At 56.3% G+C, this 15,724-nt stretch overlaps 1 protein-coding gene across 4 annotated transcripts in view; it reads right to left on the reverse strand.

The window, feature by feature from the left end:
* Positions 1 to 4,677: 4,677 nt before the first annotated feature.
* SRC (SRC proto-oncogene, non-receptor tyrosine kinase) overlaps positions 4,678 to 15,724 on the reverse strand; it is a 33,602-nt gene continuing 22,555 nt past the window's right edge. For all 4 annotated transcript variants that reach the window (XM_069871469.1, XM_069871472.1, XM_069871470.1 and 1 more), the window contains 9 exons: positions 12,752 to 12,850; positions 11,914 to 12,017; positions 10,450 to 10,599; positions 10,020 to 10,175; positions 9,684 to 9,863; positions 9,527 to 9,603; positions 9,017 to 9,170; positions 8,692 to 8,823; positions 4,678 to 7,847 (listed from right to left, as the gene is read on the reverse strand). In XM_069871469.1, the coding sequence (XP_069727570.1) occupies positions 7,639 to 7,847; positions 8,692 to 8,823; positions 9,017 to 9,170; positions 9,527 to 9,603; positions 9,684 to 9,863; positions 10,020 to 10,175; positions 10,450 to 10,599; positions 11,914 to 12,017; positions 12,752 to 12,850 (1,261 nt within the window). In that variant the 3' untranslated portion in view covers positions 4,678 to 7,638. The remainder of the gene's footprint in view (positions 7,848 to 8,691; positions 8,824 to 9,016; positions 9,171 to 9,526; positions 9,604 to 9,683; positions 9,864 to 10,019; positions 10,176 to 10,449; positions 10,600 to 11,913; positions 12,018 to 12,751; positions 12,851 to 15,724) is intronic.

The raw sequence follows: 15,724 nt of genomic DNA on the forward strand, positions 1-15,724 counted from the left end.
TGTCCTCTCATTGCGGGTACCTTAGCCCAGCAATCCCATGTCTGTCTGGTTCTGTTTCCAGCTCAGTAACCCCAGAACAAGAGGTAGAACCCTTTTATCCTGCTGCTTCCCATACTGACTCTTCTCATTAGTTGTTTAACCCAAGAACCATACTGGCAATTCCTAAGCTGATCTTGCACACAACACAGAGGTCGCTTCTAGTTCTCTCTCTACTTACATGACAGATCCCCCCTTTCCTTACCACTTAACGAAATTAAACCACAGAGCCATGTCCTGAAAGCTGCTAATCTCCAATGCCAGCAGTAAAAGTGTGATCTGGCAGGCTCCTACACGGTGTCAGCGCATCCCACAACACTGCATCTTCCCGACCCCTCCATCTGCTGTGGGCAGAGACCGGGCTGCCACCTAACTGACTCAAGACAGGGAGTTTTAGTTGTGTAGGTCCTTCTCCAGCTTTGCCAACAACCCCACGTAGTATCAGGGGGAGAAGGAGGACACACTACAGCCAGAGATGGGATTATCAGGTCCAACAGCACCAGGAGCGCCTTGGTTAAAGGGTGTAGGAGCTGTGCAGCTGGAGCAAAAACCAGCTTCCTCTCTGCTTGCTCCAAAGCCCTGAAGATCAAGTCCAAGTTGGAAGGGGTTCAGGGTCAGTGTTTACATGGTGTCTGCCACGTCACCAAGAACAGATACGGCAGCTGTGTCACTTGTCAGGCCGAGAGAAACTCCAGTAGCTGTCGTCAGCTACAGCATAAATAACAAATCGAAAGGAGAGGGAAAGGCATCTCATTCATGAACCGTGTCGGAACTGTTGTCCACACTCTGAGCAACTTCTTAAGTTTAAATGTAAGCTGATGCAGCCAGTTCTTAAGAGTACTTTCTGTTGCTAACTGGAAGTTGAACTGTGCAGCAATTTAAATAAATCCTAGCCACAAAGCCAGACAGCCTTTCAGATCGAGAGCAAACCCTGGCTCTGTACGTGGGGTTCAAGACAAGACGTGGCTGCAGGCTTTCCCTTCTGTGAGACCCAACTTGGAGCTAAAAGGCACTTCAAAAGAGGGAGGGTGCCAGTGTAGCGACAGGAGCTATCTTAGCAGACTGATGGGTAAGAAGCCTACTTCCCGCAGCCCTCCCACCCCAAATGTAGATAAAGAGCACTCTTTGATATGCCTGCAGCCCTCACCAGCACACTCCTGCCCTCTTTCAGGCACTGAGATACCATCTTCATTTTAAAAGACAGAAAATTAAATCAACTTCATCATGGTCAGACAGAAAGCCCCAGGCAGAGTGAGGAACCCAACCAGGTCTCATGTCCCATGCTAATGCCCTGCTCATCCTTCTTTGTAAAGAGACCATGAAAAACCAGCCTGCGACTGCAGAACAGGTCAAACCCGATGGCTTTTGAAAAGCATCCCCAGAGCTTCCCTGGTTGTGCACCGCAAATTGTACAGGATGAGCCTGTACAGATGCAGGCCCTGTTCTCCTAAGCAGGTGTTTGGTGGCTACACAGAAGAAAGCTCAGAGGAGATGTTTTGCCCTGGTCTCGAGGAGCTTCTCTGCCAGAAGAGCAGGAGGGTAGCTCCACTTGTGACACTGAAAGCAGTGGGGTCTGACACAACCGCTGTGTTGTGCCAGGTCCCGTCAAGCCTGCACACTGCCCGCAAGGGCTTTGGCACAAAGTGAATCTCATCACCTTGCTGTATTATAAAGCATCCATCTGCCTGGTGCTCCCCCTAGAAATATGGAACTAGACCCTTAAGCTGTTCCTTTGTCTTTCTATTTGAAGGAGAGAGAATTTTTCTGGGTCATGTAACAGATCAGTGACACAGGAGGGTCAGAAAAAAGGAAAAAAACAAGCCCAAACCCAGGCTCAGATCCTATGAAACAGAGAAGTAGCTTAGCTCAGGCAGACCTCGGGCTTCTTACTGCAGCCTCAGGGTCCAGTAGCTTATCACTCCCCTCCTCACCGCTTGTCAGGGAGGGGGCAGCATCCCCAGGACGAGCAACTGGGACACCACAAGGCTTCCCAAAGAGCAGGTTTGGCCACGACTACCAGGCTGCTACGGCTTTTCAAACCCTAGGCCTGTCAGACATCCCTGTTAGTGCATCTCATCTCAGGGGCTGATGGTTGGGATTTGAGCTCCCTGACACCTCTTGGGTACCAGCCACCACCCTGCTCTCCCAGTATGTGCCAGTTGACCCCTGGATCTTGCTGGATGATTAGTGCCTTCTGCCTCTTGTCTGTCTCTTGCTTCTTGCCAGGATGGGAGGTAAGCTACAGGCAGGTAAGAACTTCAGCCCTTCCTTGCAGAGGCTGGAGGTTATCCCAGGGTTTTGCTGCTCCTCCAGGCAAATGCAAATCCACTGGAAGCAGTGCAAGGGAGGATGGAGGGCTCAGGTGATGGGGGGATGAGATCCAAGTGGTAGAGTCCATAGTAGACAGAGACAGGCTTTGTTCTCTGAATCTACGTGTGCCAGCAGCCTCCCATTCACCCTTTACTGTCATCGAGCAGCAGGTGTAGTGGGGGCTGCAGTGGCACAGCCAGCGAGAGCCAAGTGCCTGGCGCTGGGGCACAGCCACGCCGTGAGCCAAGCCCTATAACGTACTTTGCTCCTGCCCCAGGAGCCCCTCTGCTGGGTCTGAGCTGTGGGAGAGACCCCAGACCCACAGCCCAGCCCGGGATCTGCGCTGGGGGATCCTCAGCACTTGGAGCAGTTCAGGTCTGCCCCTCACACGCTCACAAGCATTTATCCTCTGCGAGCACGGATCAAGAACGAGGACCCAACACACTTTGAGGGGAAGCAAAGGGGATGTTCAGGCCAAACAACAACTCACTCTTGCCATTTATTTTAGAAACCCGCTGCCAGCACAAGCTGCCCAGACCAGGACCCCCACCTCTCACCCAGCCCTGCTGCGTGGGCAGGCACAGCCCCTGCCCTAACACCCAATCCTCTCCAGGACTTACGGGGCAAAACACGAGCGCAAAGCAAACAGCAAGATTAAGTCCATTAAAGGAGGCGCGTGCTGTAATCCCCAGGAGCATCTGCCTGGCTCAGGGTCCTGCTGGTCTGAGCAGACCCAGGCAGCAATTCCCATCTGACACCTCCTGGCCCAGCAAGCCTCTACCCTTTCCAAGCTAAGGTCACCCCCTTCCACCCCATCTCACCATGCCGGCCTCTCCAGAGGAGTTGGGAATCAAAAGAGATGTCACCAAGGGGCGGCGAGTCCACGGGAAAGCAGCCATGGAACAGAGCCAGTATGGGCTGCAGGTACTACCAACTACCCTGATCATGTTTTAAAGATACCTCAGCTGCTACTGAGGCTGAGGACTGGACATGGAGCAAAGGGGACAGAAAGAGGAGGAAGCGAGTGGTACCACAGGCAGAGATTGGAAGCACCAAATCCAGTCCCCTGGTGCCCTGGGTGCCACTCGCTACAGGTGCTCACGCTGCCCAGGGCTGGGCTGCCTCGCAGCAGCCTCACCTCCCCCAGAACTGCCTCCTTCTCCATAGGCGCCTCTCCCAAGGGGCAAAACCAAGGGGTAGAGGAGCTCGACCTCAGCTGCCCTCCAGGGGGGGACCCCACTGACGCACCCCAGCCCACATGGCACACATAGACCAAGGCACTTTCCAACAAGAGATAATCCCTTAATCACCTAATTACTTTAAAGAGAAGCAAAACAAAGTATTGCACAGCTAAGCGATAAGACTGAGTAACTTACCAGCCCAAGGAGAAGAAAGGAGCCAGAGCCAGGGGTTCTGGGCAGTAAAACCACCCCAGACCATAATCATCACCAGTAACAGCAGCCCCCCTGCTTTCAGGACCTGCCTTTCCCCAGCTCTGTGCTATATATCAATTACTTAATCACCGATTGAAGCATCCCAATCAGCACTCACTAATTATCCTAATGAAGCAGGCCTGCTCCTTGCAGCAGCTGATGAAGCGAACTCCACTGAAGGGAGGGCTGTCCCCGTCCTGTGCCCCCAGCCCCCAGGTCTGCTGCCTGCTGAGCTTGGATCATTGCATTGGCCGGATCGATGGGCACATCAGGGTCACCGTGTCACTCACAGCCCCGCGGGCACCAGCACTCCCTGTGTGTGGGCAGGGACCTGCATGTCCCCATGTGCAGAGCGATGGATACAGCAGAGGAGCGCGTGGGTCCCTCACGGCTAACATCGTGTGCCAGTAGCATGTGCCCACAGCCCTCTGCTCGGCATCAGCGGCTGCAACTGGGATCCCACCAGTGTTGCAGGCTGCATCCCAGCTCAGCTCAGCATCAGTACCTGCAGCTAGGATGCCACCAGTGATGCATGCTGCATCCCAGCTCAGCTCGGAGCACACTGGCCTGATTCCCTGCCCACCACGCCAGTGCTTCCTTGTTGGAGTGGTCCAGGCATGTGGAGCTCACCCATCACCGTCAGCTGGTTGTCCCTGGCCCTTGGAGCAGGAAGGACAAATTGCAAGAGGCTCCTGTTGCAGGATCAGACACTAGGACTGGACCATGAGCCCATGTGGGGAGGCAGGAATGGTTCCAGCAGCACAAGTGGCACAGAAGCATCAGCCAGAAAAAGCATCTGAAGCACTAGGACCCACAGGCAGGCACTGCACGTACTTCAGGAACCACCAGCCCCTGTAACAGGGATGCTAAGAAATCCTCTCATAGACACAAGCAACGCTTTCTTTTTGTGAGGTCTGTTTGTATTTAATTATCAAACTGCAAAGTATTTACATCAACATTAGGTTTCAAAGCATCTCCACCCCCCGCCACCCACAAAGCTGGACCTTTTCAGGTTTTTTTTTCCAAAGTTTAGTTATTATTATTATAAAAAAAAAAAAGGCTAAATATTTGACTTAGACACCGAAAAAGGCAGGTGGGGGGAGAGGGGAGCTGGGGCAAGAGACACAGATCCATATGTTCTCTGCATAGTCAGTTGGAGATCTTACAAAACACTGTTTAAAAAAAGATGAGAACAGCAGAGGAGAATAACTTGTAGATGTTATTGACCCCAGGAAGCCAGGGAGCATCCTGAGGTGGGAGTTCCCCTCCGGAGTTCATTGGCTTAAAAAATAAATTGGCAGATGACAATGGTGCTGGAGGAAAGGCTCTCGATCCCTGGGGCCTCAGAGTCGTGACGGCTGCAGCGGCGAGGCTGGAGATGCTGAAACCACTGCATGGATACACAGATGGACACACGGACACGTAGACATCTGTGTGCAGGGGGTCTCCTCTGGGGTCGCTTTACTGTCTTCTTCATCAGAGCTCCCCAAAATCCAGGGGGAATTAAGCCAGCCCAGGATGTTCCTCGCACCGAGGGTGCATTCCTGCTCTGCCACTTGCCACGAAGAGCCAGAAGATGAAACCACTGGGTTAATCCCATTCCTGTCCCGCTGTGCACGACCCTCTATGTGCTGCAGATACCCAAAGGTCACATCGTAACATGTGCTCTTGTCTTCTGTCTTCCCAGATCAAATCTGGCTTCCACACGTGATGGTTTTAAGAGGTTTCTCGCAGGGATGGGGACCTTGAGGAATTTGGCAGAGCTATGGCACAGCCCTTGGACCAGCTGCTGTGGAACAGGGCTCCTCTGCTCTCTGACAGGGATGCAGCTCATCCCAGGGATGCAAACATGGAAAGACCCAGAACATCGAGGTCTGGAGAGCACCTGCCCGAATGCAGGCACAGCAAATCTGCTAGGAAAGAGGGGAGGAAAGGCTCCAAGCCCCAAAACGATTAAAAAAATCCATTAAACCAGTCACTGTTCTCCAAGCCAGCAAAGGCAGAATCTCCCCATCCACTGAAAAGCCTGTCCAAGCTCATTTTGAAGGTTTTACACATTGAAAAGGAGCCACCAACCAACCAAGCGAGCACTTGGTTCATAAATAAGTGGCTGGGGAGCTGCAAAAGCGAGCAGGAGGCAGCAGAATGCCCAGACCCTGCTCTACCTGGGATTTGGGGAGGGGGTTTTGGCTGCCCCTGTGCCCACATTCAGCTCCTGCCCGGCTTCCGTGGGACACCAGCAGCACAGCGGGGTGGTGAGAGGTGGGTCTGCTGCCTGCAAGGAGGCTATGCTGGAGCGAAACCCCATCCCACAAGCCACGGGGAGGGCCCAGAGGTGAGTGAAGCCGCCGGCTCCCTCACTGGGTCCAGCACCCCCCTGCCTCACAGCATCCTCTGCAGCCTCCACCCCTGGTCCAGGAGAGCCCCCAAAGAGCCCCGGGGGTCTTTCTAATTGAGGGGCACCGAGGGTGTCCAAGACATGAGAAAAGAGGGGATGACGCCTCACGAGCCACCACAGCAAAGGTTTTCCAGCTGGGTACAGCTGCAAGAGGAGTGGGAAAAACCAACATATGCAACTAAGCCAATGTTTGGGAGGGTGTGGGGGCTGCTATGTACAAGGCAGGGGCTGGGTGCTGCCCCACCAGCCTCGGGATTCAGCCCCGAATGTCGGGGTGGAAACTGGGCACAGGTAGCTGCCCACTTCCAAAATGGGGCTGAGGTCTCTGGGTGATGCAGATGAGGATGCAAAGGTCTCATGTGTGGCACGGCACCTCCTGGGACTCTCCTCTGGGTTGGTGGCCCATGGCCAGGGACGCATCCGCTGCATGGGGACTGCAGCCCACGGTGAGACACGAGGGATAAGGGGAAGGCAGCTAAAAACATACCAGGTGGGCAAAAGCGTCCATGAAAGGTGAATATCTCCCCCAAAATACTCCCACACCCTGAACAGCTGCCCTCACCACGTATCCGAGCCCCATGGTAGCACCGGGGTTGGTGACAGGGCCAGTCTGATCACTAGGAGAGCCAGCAGTGAGGATGGGGAGGGAGCTGGGGGCTGTGCTGCACTGGAAGACCAGGAGTGTTCAGTGGAAGAAAGCCCAGGCAGGGCTTGGCACCGCTCCCAGGAGAGATGTGATGGGTCCCCTGGGGGAAAAGATGCAGCTGGAAGACTTGAATGTGCACCTGGTTTGCTCCCAGGGGATAGTGATGGGAACCAGAGCCACACACAGCTGTATTTCACGCTCCCAGCACCCGCTAGCACAGCTCAGACGCAGAGCCCTGCCGCAGCGAGGCTGGAGGGGTGCCTGAGGAAGGGGGACTGCCAGCATCCCACTGCCACCACTGCCACGGCACATCATCCCATCCGAACCAGCCAGGGCTTGTGCCTTCCCCGTGTGAAATGTCTCTGCCAGCACCCTCAGGAAAACCAGAGGCAAGGTGGGGATGGTGAGGGGGATGCAGGGGCAGGGAAATCTGTGCTGATTTAGGGTGTGCAGGAGGCCAGGGTCGTATGTCTGAGGTGGGGGGTGCTGCCTCCCAATTCCTCTGGGCTCACCCCAGAGCTGCTGGGGTTGAAAGGTCTCCCAAAAGCCAAGTCTCTCGGCACGAGATGCTCCGCTTGCCTTCCCAAGCCGGCTCCACCAATGCCCGCAGGCTCCTCTCGCCAGCGGGACGACACTGCTTCGTTAAACATGGGCCAGAAGTCTTAATGAGCGACGGGGGAGCCCAGCACCTCCCCTGGCCGCATCCGGAGGCGATGCCCCATCCCGCTCCAGGGCTCTCCCTCGGCGGGGAGGCCAGCCCTCGGCACCCTGCAGCAAGGACAGCAGCCTCCCTGGTGCCCGGAGGAGCTCTGGGTCTATAGGTTCTCGCCGGGTTGGTACTGGGGCTCTGTCGAGGTGAAGTAGTCCTCCAGGAAAGCCTGCAGGTACTCGAAGGTGGGTCGCTCCTCCGGGTCCTTCCGCCAGCACTGGCACATGAGGTCGTGCAGGGACTCGGGGCACTCGGGCGGGCAGGGCATGCGGTACCCCCGCTCCACCTGGTCCAGCACCTCCCGGTTCACCATCCCTGCGAGTGGCCAGAGGAGACACAGTGTTGAGTGAGAGCCCGGCCAGACCCTGCCCCACGTCCTTCCCAGAAGGGATGCCGAGGGCACAGCGCTGGGATAAGCCTTACAGGTAACCCCAGTGATGGGACCTGGGAAAAGAGGGACCCTCAGCCCAACAGCACTTGTCCCCATCAGCCTTGGAGACCAAAGCAGGATGGGGTGGCTATGACCCTGCATACCAGCTGGGCTCTGCTCACTCTGCCCCAGTAGGAGAGGATCCAAATCATAGAATCATAGAATCACCAGGTTGGAAAAGACCCATGGGATGATCCAGTCCAACTATTCCCATCAATCACTAAACCATGTCCCTCAGCACCTCATCCTCCCTTAAACACCTCCAGGGAAGGGGACTCAACTCCCTCCCTGGGCAGCCTCTGCCACTGCCCAATGACCCTTTCTGTGAAATATTTTTTCCTAATGTTCAGCCTAAACCTCCCCTGGTGGAGCTTGAGGCCATTCCCTCTCATCCTGTCCCCTGTCACTTGGGAGAAGAGCCCAGCTCCCTCCTCTCCACAACCTCCTTTCAGGTAGTTGGAGAGAGCAATGAGGTCTCCCCTCAGCCTCCTCTTCTCCAGGCTAAACACCCCCAGCTCTCTCAGCCGTTCCTCATAAGGCCTGTTCTCCAGCCCCCTCACCAGCTTCATTGCTCTTCTCTGGACTCGCTCCAGGGCCTCAAATAGTGCAGAGGCAACTCAGGAGAAACTTTGCACCAGTTTGCTCCTCAAAGACGGCTCTGGGGGCAGTGGAATGCAGCTGGGCACCCCGATGGGGACGGAGTTTCTGCCAGCGGGTGCCAGCCCTCACCTGGGTACGGCACTCTGCCCTTGGTGGTTAGCTCGGTCAAGAGGATGCCGAAGGACCAGACGTCCGACTTGATGGTGAACCTGCCGTACAGAGCAGCTTCAGGCGCTGTCCACTTGATGGGGAACTTCGCACCTGGATGGAGAAGCAGGGTGAGGGGCTGCTCCTGAGGGCACACAGGCTGCGAGTGCTTCCAGGACCCCCGTGCAGCCAGGGCCACGTGCTGGCTTGAGATGCAACGTGCACCCTTGGGGACCAGGGACCACAGAGCGGCCGTTTCTCCAGTGCCACCTGCGTGGGCACTGAGCCAGCAGCCCCCAGCACACACCTTGCCGAGCAGTGTACTCGTTGTCTTCGATGAGGCGCGCCAAGCCGAAGTCGGCTACTTTGCACACCAGGTTCTCCCCGACGAGGATGTTGGCTGCCCGGAGGTCCCTGTGGACGTAGTTCATCCTCTCCACGTAGGCCATGCCAGACGCGATCTGCAGCGACAAGGACACGGGGCACTGAGGTAGAGTGCCTGGCACCACCATGGGGAATGATTCCGCAGCGGGACCCAACCCAGGGTGTGGGAGCAGCCGGTTGCTCAAGAAAAGCCACACAGACACAGGTTTGCTGGCCAGGGAGAGCCAGCAGCAAAGGGAACGGGCAAAATGATGGTCCCCGACTGCAACCCAGCTCTAGGCTGAGCACCGAGCACCCGGCCCAAACTGAGTGAGGCTGTGGAGCATCCCACCACCCTGCCACCCAACAGGCCCCAGCCACAACCCAACGACGTGCTTGGGCAGCCTGTGCCCTCGGAGAGGGATGTGGGAGGCCTGGGGATGCACAAACCCACCTGAGCTGCCATATCCACAAGCTGGGGAAGCCGCAGGTACTTGCCCATCTCACCCTTCAAGAAATCCAGGAGGCTCCCTGTGAGGAAGACCACGGTCAGGGGCGATCTAGAGGAGCAGAGCCTCTCGGCCACCGCCCCCCATCCCTCCTGGGCTCACCCTTGCTCATGTACTCGGTGACAATATAAATGGGCTCCTCCGAAACCACGGCATAGAGCTGAACCAGCTTCTCGTGCCGGAGCTTCTTCATGACCTGGGCTTCTTGCAGGAAGGCCTCCGGGGACATGGTGCCGGGCTTCAATGTCTTGATTGCCACCCGGGTGGTGCCGTTCCAGGTCCCTGTGGCACAAGACATGTCCACTCAGGACAGGGGCAAGGGGCTGCGTCCCTTGCCTGCTCCTCAATCCCAGCACAGGCTCTGGGCACCCGCAGATGGCTGCGGAGAGGACGCCAGTGGTGACACAGTGGGGACAGCGGGGCGGGAGCAGTCCTTACCCATCCACACCTCTCCAAAGCAGCCCTGGCCCAGCTTGACCTCCAGCCGCAGCGATTCCCGGGGGATTTCCCAGGCATCCTTGGCAAGACCTTGGGTCTGGGGCTTGGACGTGGGGCAGACGTTGGTGAGTCGGTGGCACAAGCCATCAGCGTGTTCTAGCAGGGGAGAGGACAACACCAGGGTGACACTTGGGCATTTAGATCCAACGATCTTTGCCCCACATCTTCCCTGCAAAACACCGCAGGGACCTGTCCCCAGACCCTCACCCTTTTCCCTAAAAACAAAGCAGCTTTTCACTAGGGTCCCCCTGAACTGGTTTGGGGTCCCCTAGCCCCTCATTGGCTTGCCAGCAGCACCCGTCCTGCCACGAGGGAGGGATAGCACCCAGGGTGCCCCCTGGACCCCAAGATGACCCAAGTGGCTACCTACTGGAGTAATAGGCCACCAGCTGCTGCAGGCTGTTGAACTGGGTGCGGGACGTGATGTAGAAGCCGCCACTGTCCAGCTTGCGGATCTTGTAGTGCTTCACATTGAGCCCCTTGGCGTTGTCGAAGTCGGAGACGGAGAGGCAGTAGGCACCTGCGGGCAGGACCGAGGGGTTGGGGGGAAATCACAGAATGGTTTGAGTTAGAAGGGATCTCAAAGCCCATCCAGTTCCAACCCCCCTGCCTTGGGCAGAGGCACCTCCCACTGGATCAGGTTGCTCGAAGCCCCATCCAACATGGTCCAGAACACCTCCAGGGATTGGGGCACCCACAAATTCTCTGGGCAACCTGGGCCAGGGCCTTACCACCCCCGCAGGAAAAAATTTCTTCCTAATATCTAATCTAAATCTCCGCTCTTTCAGCTTAAAATACATTGCAGATGGGTGATTCCTGCAGCATCCTGCCAGGAAACAGGATGACAGGGCACAGGACCAGATAGGAGGCAGGCTTGGGGGGAGCTGCTGACCCACAACCCCAACCTCTCGGCATCTCAGAGGGGAGTCAAGGGGCTGCTGGGCCCATCTCTCCACCCCACAAAATCCCACCACTGGCATCGCTTCAAGTGCCCATCTCTCCTCTGCCCACACGAGAGCAACACGGCACTGCTGGGGCCACAAATAATGAAAGGGAAGATTCATGCCGCTGCTTGAGTGAAATGTTTCCGCCACAATAAATAAGAAGAGGCAAGTTCGAGGTGTGAAAACAGAACAGAACATCAAGGAGCTTTTCCCAAAGTTGCACTTGGAGCCAAACTAAACCACATTTCTAGGTAGGAAGCAGCATTCTCAGGAAGCTGAAGATCACAACTCACACTTTTGGGAGGCACAAAATCAATCTAGAGCGTTGTTAGACTTGGAGGAAAGACTTAAGAGATTCATCACTGCCTCTGCCTAGCTGCCCAGAAGCACAGGTTCAAGATTTTGCCAGTATATAGGGATCAGGAAAAACCGAAAAAACATCTCCTTGGGGGTGTAAAAAAAAACAAACCAGGAAAAATAGCCTTGTGCCTAGTGGTCCTGCTGGAGCTGGTGGGGCACCTGGCTCCCACCCGGCCATGAGCTGAACCATTGTTTAGGAGGGTGACTGCTGAGCAGGGAGCACAGGAGAGAAGCGGCCGCATCTCTGCACGAGTTGGGAGGCTCGTTGGTGTAACGGTGTGTTCAGCATAGAGGTGTCACTGGTGATTTAATGGGTGCATCAGCACTGGCTCCCTGGGGATGGTAGGAGGCTGCGACCTCACACACGAGCTCCTGTCTGCAAGGTACAACTCTTTTCCTCTACCCTGTATGCCTAAGCTGGGGGAACCAGGACCACGCAGAGCGACCGAGGGCACTAAGGTTCCCATGTGGGTGTCCCTCAACTCTGGAGAAAGGCTCCCCAAAGCTGCCCACCCTCCAACCCCACTCACCTTTTGTTGTCTCACTCTCCCGAACCAGGAAGGTCCCTCGGGGGTTTTCAGGGTTGAGCAGCAGCCGCTCGGACTCCCGGCGAGTGATCTTCCCAAAATACCACCTGCACAAACAAGGCAGCAGCTCAGCGCCCAGCACTCGCCCAGCCCCTCCGTTGCCCATCCAAGCAGCGGGCTCAGTCCCACCCCCTCCTGCTGCAGGTTTTGGACACCATGGGCTGTGTCTCCAGGCTTGGGCAACCCAGGGTGAGCCCCACACACTCCGCGGTGGGCATCTCCTCAAGAGCAAGCCTGCACCATGGACCATGAAACACTTCCACTCCAAAAACCTCTGGAGATGAGGGGCTCTGGAGACCCATGAAGCCCCCTGAGCTCTTGCTGAGGGGCAGTGCCACGCTGCTGGCCGGGGCTGGGCTGTGAGGACGTGGCTGGCACCTACTGCTCATGGATTTATGGCCAGCCTTGCCCCTGCCTGCTCTCCCTGTGTGACTGGCGCTTCTGTGCTCAGCCCGATCCACACAGGCAGAGCCAGCAGCATCCTTACGCGTGGCCGTGTATCTGTGCAGAAGAATAAAACCCAAACCAAAAGCATCAAGTCCACCACAGCCCCTGCCACGCCACCGCTCGCCCCTCCACCGTGCAAGCATGTCACACCTCCACACTTGATGGGCCGTAAAGAAAGGCTGGGAAACGTTTACGGGGTTTGCAAATTCCAAGGGGAAAAATAACAAAAAAAGGAAAAACCCGAGGCCTTGCAGGCTTTGCCCAGGAGAGAGGCAGGGGATCAGGGTGCATTTGCTATCCCTCATCTTTAAACTGTCTGAAAGATGGCAATTACTCTTCAGCCTGGATGGAGTCTGAGGGCGCGACATAGTTACTGGGGATGTAGCCCGTCTGTCCTGTAGTGAGGGAATGAGCCAACCACCAGTCACCTTCCCTGCAAGAGAACCAAAACACACTCAGTGTGAAGCCAGGAGCCCACCCAGCCCCTCACCCGCCTGCAGGCGCTGGGATCGGGGGGCTGAGCCAGCGCAGAGCTCTGCAGGAAGGGGTGCAGCCCCCGCAGCCCCCAGCCGGACCCCAGCCAGCAGGGATCTTGCCAGCAAACCCTGCCCGTGGCTCTGTTTGGGCGAGCTCTTGGTATGGGAGCCACCCTTCCACATGTGGGATGCTTGAAACTTAAATTGAGCAAGGCAGGCAGTGAGGCACCCGACCCTCTGAGCCACCTGAACGTGAACGGGGTCTGGCTGGAGGGTGAAGGGCATTGGGGATCCAAGGCAGCAGGGAGCAACAGGCAAGGGGGTGGGAGGGGAAGCAGGGGAAAGCAACAGAATGATGGCAGGGATTCAAAAAAGCACCAGGAAACCCCAAGAGACGGCATTTGTTAAACACAGGCTGCAGAAAAGCAACAGGACGAGGCTGAGATTTGGGCAGGGGGTGCGAGACTCGCCCTGCAGGGAAGCCCGACCTGGATGCAGCAGGGTCCATCCAGCCTGGGGATGGGCAACCTGCATGGCTACAGCCCCTGACTATGAGCTTCCCTGTAGGGGCCACGCAAACCCACTGTGCTGGCCCCACGGCTCTGCCTCCACACTGCCCCCAGAAACCCAGGGCTGACCCGCCGTCCCTCCTGCCCCGGGCACAGCGGCCCCAGCAGCGCCCCAGGAGCTGGCAGGGCGCAGGAGCCTTCTCACTGCTCCATCCTCCTCCCTGGACGGGGCAGGAAAGGACAATAAATAGAGAGAACAAGAGGACAGCGGGAGGCGGCTTCCCCTTCCCTGCAGACAGCAGGGCTTCCTCCTACCACCCGCATCTTCTTGCCCATCAGAGATGGAGTCACTGAATTTATCCTGACCGCTCGGGAGATGAGGCTACAGGAAAACTGCAGATTCATGGGAACAGCACTGCAAGGATGCGAGTACTCAGCAGGATGACGTCCGCAAACACTTGACAGAAAAACCTTAATAACCTCAGTCACCACTAAAACACCGCTCAGACCACATCCAGACCCACCTCTGACCCCTGCAGATACGTAAACCTCCATCCTTGCTCCAGACACACCAGCAGCTTGTGACTTTTGCTTGTCCCAGCTAAGCCAGCAGTGCTTTGAAGTGGCTGGGAGAAGCCAGACACGGCTGCCAGCTCCCTGCACTGGTGCCAGCAGGGCTGGGGAATGCAGGGACCCTCCAGGGTTCTCCTCCCAATCACACAGCCAGGCCCTGCTGCCTGCCCAGAGCCCGTTCCCAGCCTTCAGCAGCTGCACACAGCGTTTTAACTTCTCCAGGTCCTCGTGCATCTCATAGTAGGTAAGTTGGGCTCCCCAGGCAGAGCTGCTACCCTGGGCACCTTTACTGGGGCGACTGAAAGGCACAGGAGGCTGGTCGGGCTCCTTTCCCACGGGACCAAAGAAAACATCCACTTGAGAAATGCCCAGCTTTTGCCTTGTGGCTTTACTCCAGCTTGGGCTGCAAGCTGGGAATTCAGCAAAAACAAACTATTTCAAAAATGTCTCAGTGGGGAGAATAATAATAATAATCATCATCATCAAAACAAAGCATTTCAACAATTCCCTGCACAATCTTACCCAAAATACCCCACCACATCCCTGCTGACTGCCAGCAGGCTGGGAGGAGACCTCCTGCTGCTGGAAATGGTACCCGAGAGCCTTTCTGCACTGGGGCGGATGGATTTGGTCTGGCTTGGAGGCTGAAGGTCACCGCAGGCAGCCTGGGCTTTGCCAGGATGAGGGGCAAGGAGGTGGGTGATGTGGAGGATTCTCCTCTCACCCTGCATGACCCCAGCACCGTGAGCAAAAATAAAAGTATGGAAACCCCAAAAGTGAAATAAGGCATAAGAAAGAAAATAAGGCGGCTGAGAGCACTGGGGGTGTTTAGCCTGGAGAAGAGGAGGCTGAGGGGAGACCTCATTGCTCTCTCCAACTACCTGAAAGGAGCGTGTGGAGAGGAGGGAGCTGGGCTCTTCTCCCAAGTGACAGGGGACAGGACGAGAGGGAATGGCCTCAAGCTCCGCCAGGGGAGGTTCAGACTTAACATCAGGAAAAAATATTTCACAGAAAGGGTCATTGGGCACTGGCAGAGGCTGCCCAGGGAGGTGGTTGAGTCACTTTCCCTGGAGGTGTTTAAAAGACGGGTTGATGAGGTGCTGAGGGCCATGGTTTAGTGATTGATGGGAACGGTTGGACTCGATGATCCAGCAGGTCCTTCCCAACCTAGTGATTCTGTGCCCATACATGGGCATAATCTGGATCCCCAGTGGGGAGAGCTCACTTTTTAACAACCCAGACCAGAACCCCAGCCTGGGGCCAGGACACTGCTAATGCAAGAAGCACCAAGCCCCACAAATTCAGGCTTTTCCAGTAGTATTGAAGCTCTGCACATCCTGGACTTCATGGATTAAATGAACCACAATTAATAAACAGCTTTGGAACAAGGAGAACAACGATCAAATTGAAACCACGTTTGTGCAACACTGCCTGACCCTTGCAGGAGAATTAACAGCCCCAGGACATTCCCTCATCTTTCCACCCTTTGACTCTGCAAAGCCCAGGCTGGAAGGCAGCACCGGAGGGTCCAGAGGGAGCTGCAGACCCCAGGGACCCCATGGCAGCGCTGGGGACAGCGGATCTGGCAGCCAGACCTCCAGCAGTGCAGCTGAATGATGCAGATCGCGCACGTCAGGACAGACCATACGTGGGTTTAATCCAGGATCATGTTTGGGAGCATCTTCCAGCTGGTCATACAGCCCTGCTCTACGCACCAGGGGATGGGTGTGCTGCTACGACCGTGATGGA

Source organism: Phaenicophaeus curvirostris, chromosome 18 (genome assembly GCF_032191515.1).
Source record: "Phaenicophaeus curvirostris isolate KB17595 chromosome 18, BPBGC_Pcur_1.0, whole genome shotgun sequence".
Taxonomy (NCBI): Eukaryota; Metazoa; Chordata; class Aves; order Cuculiformes; family Cuculidae; genus Phaenicophaeus; species Phaenicophaeus curvirostris.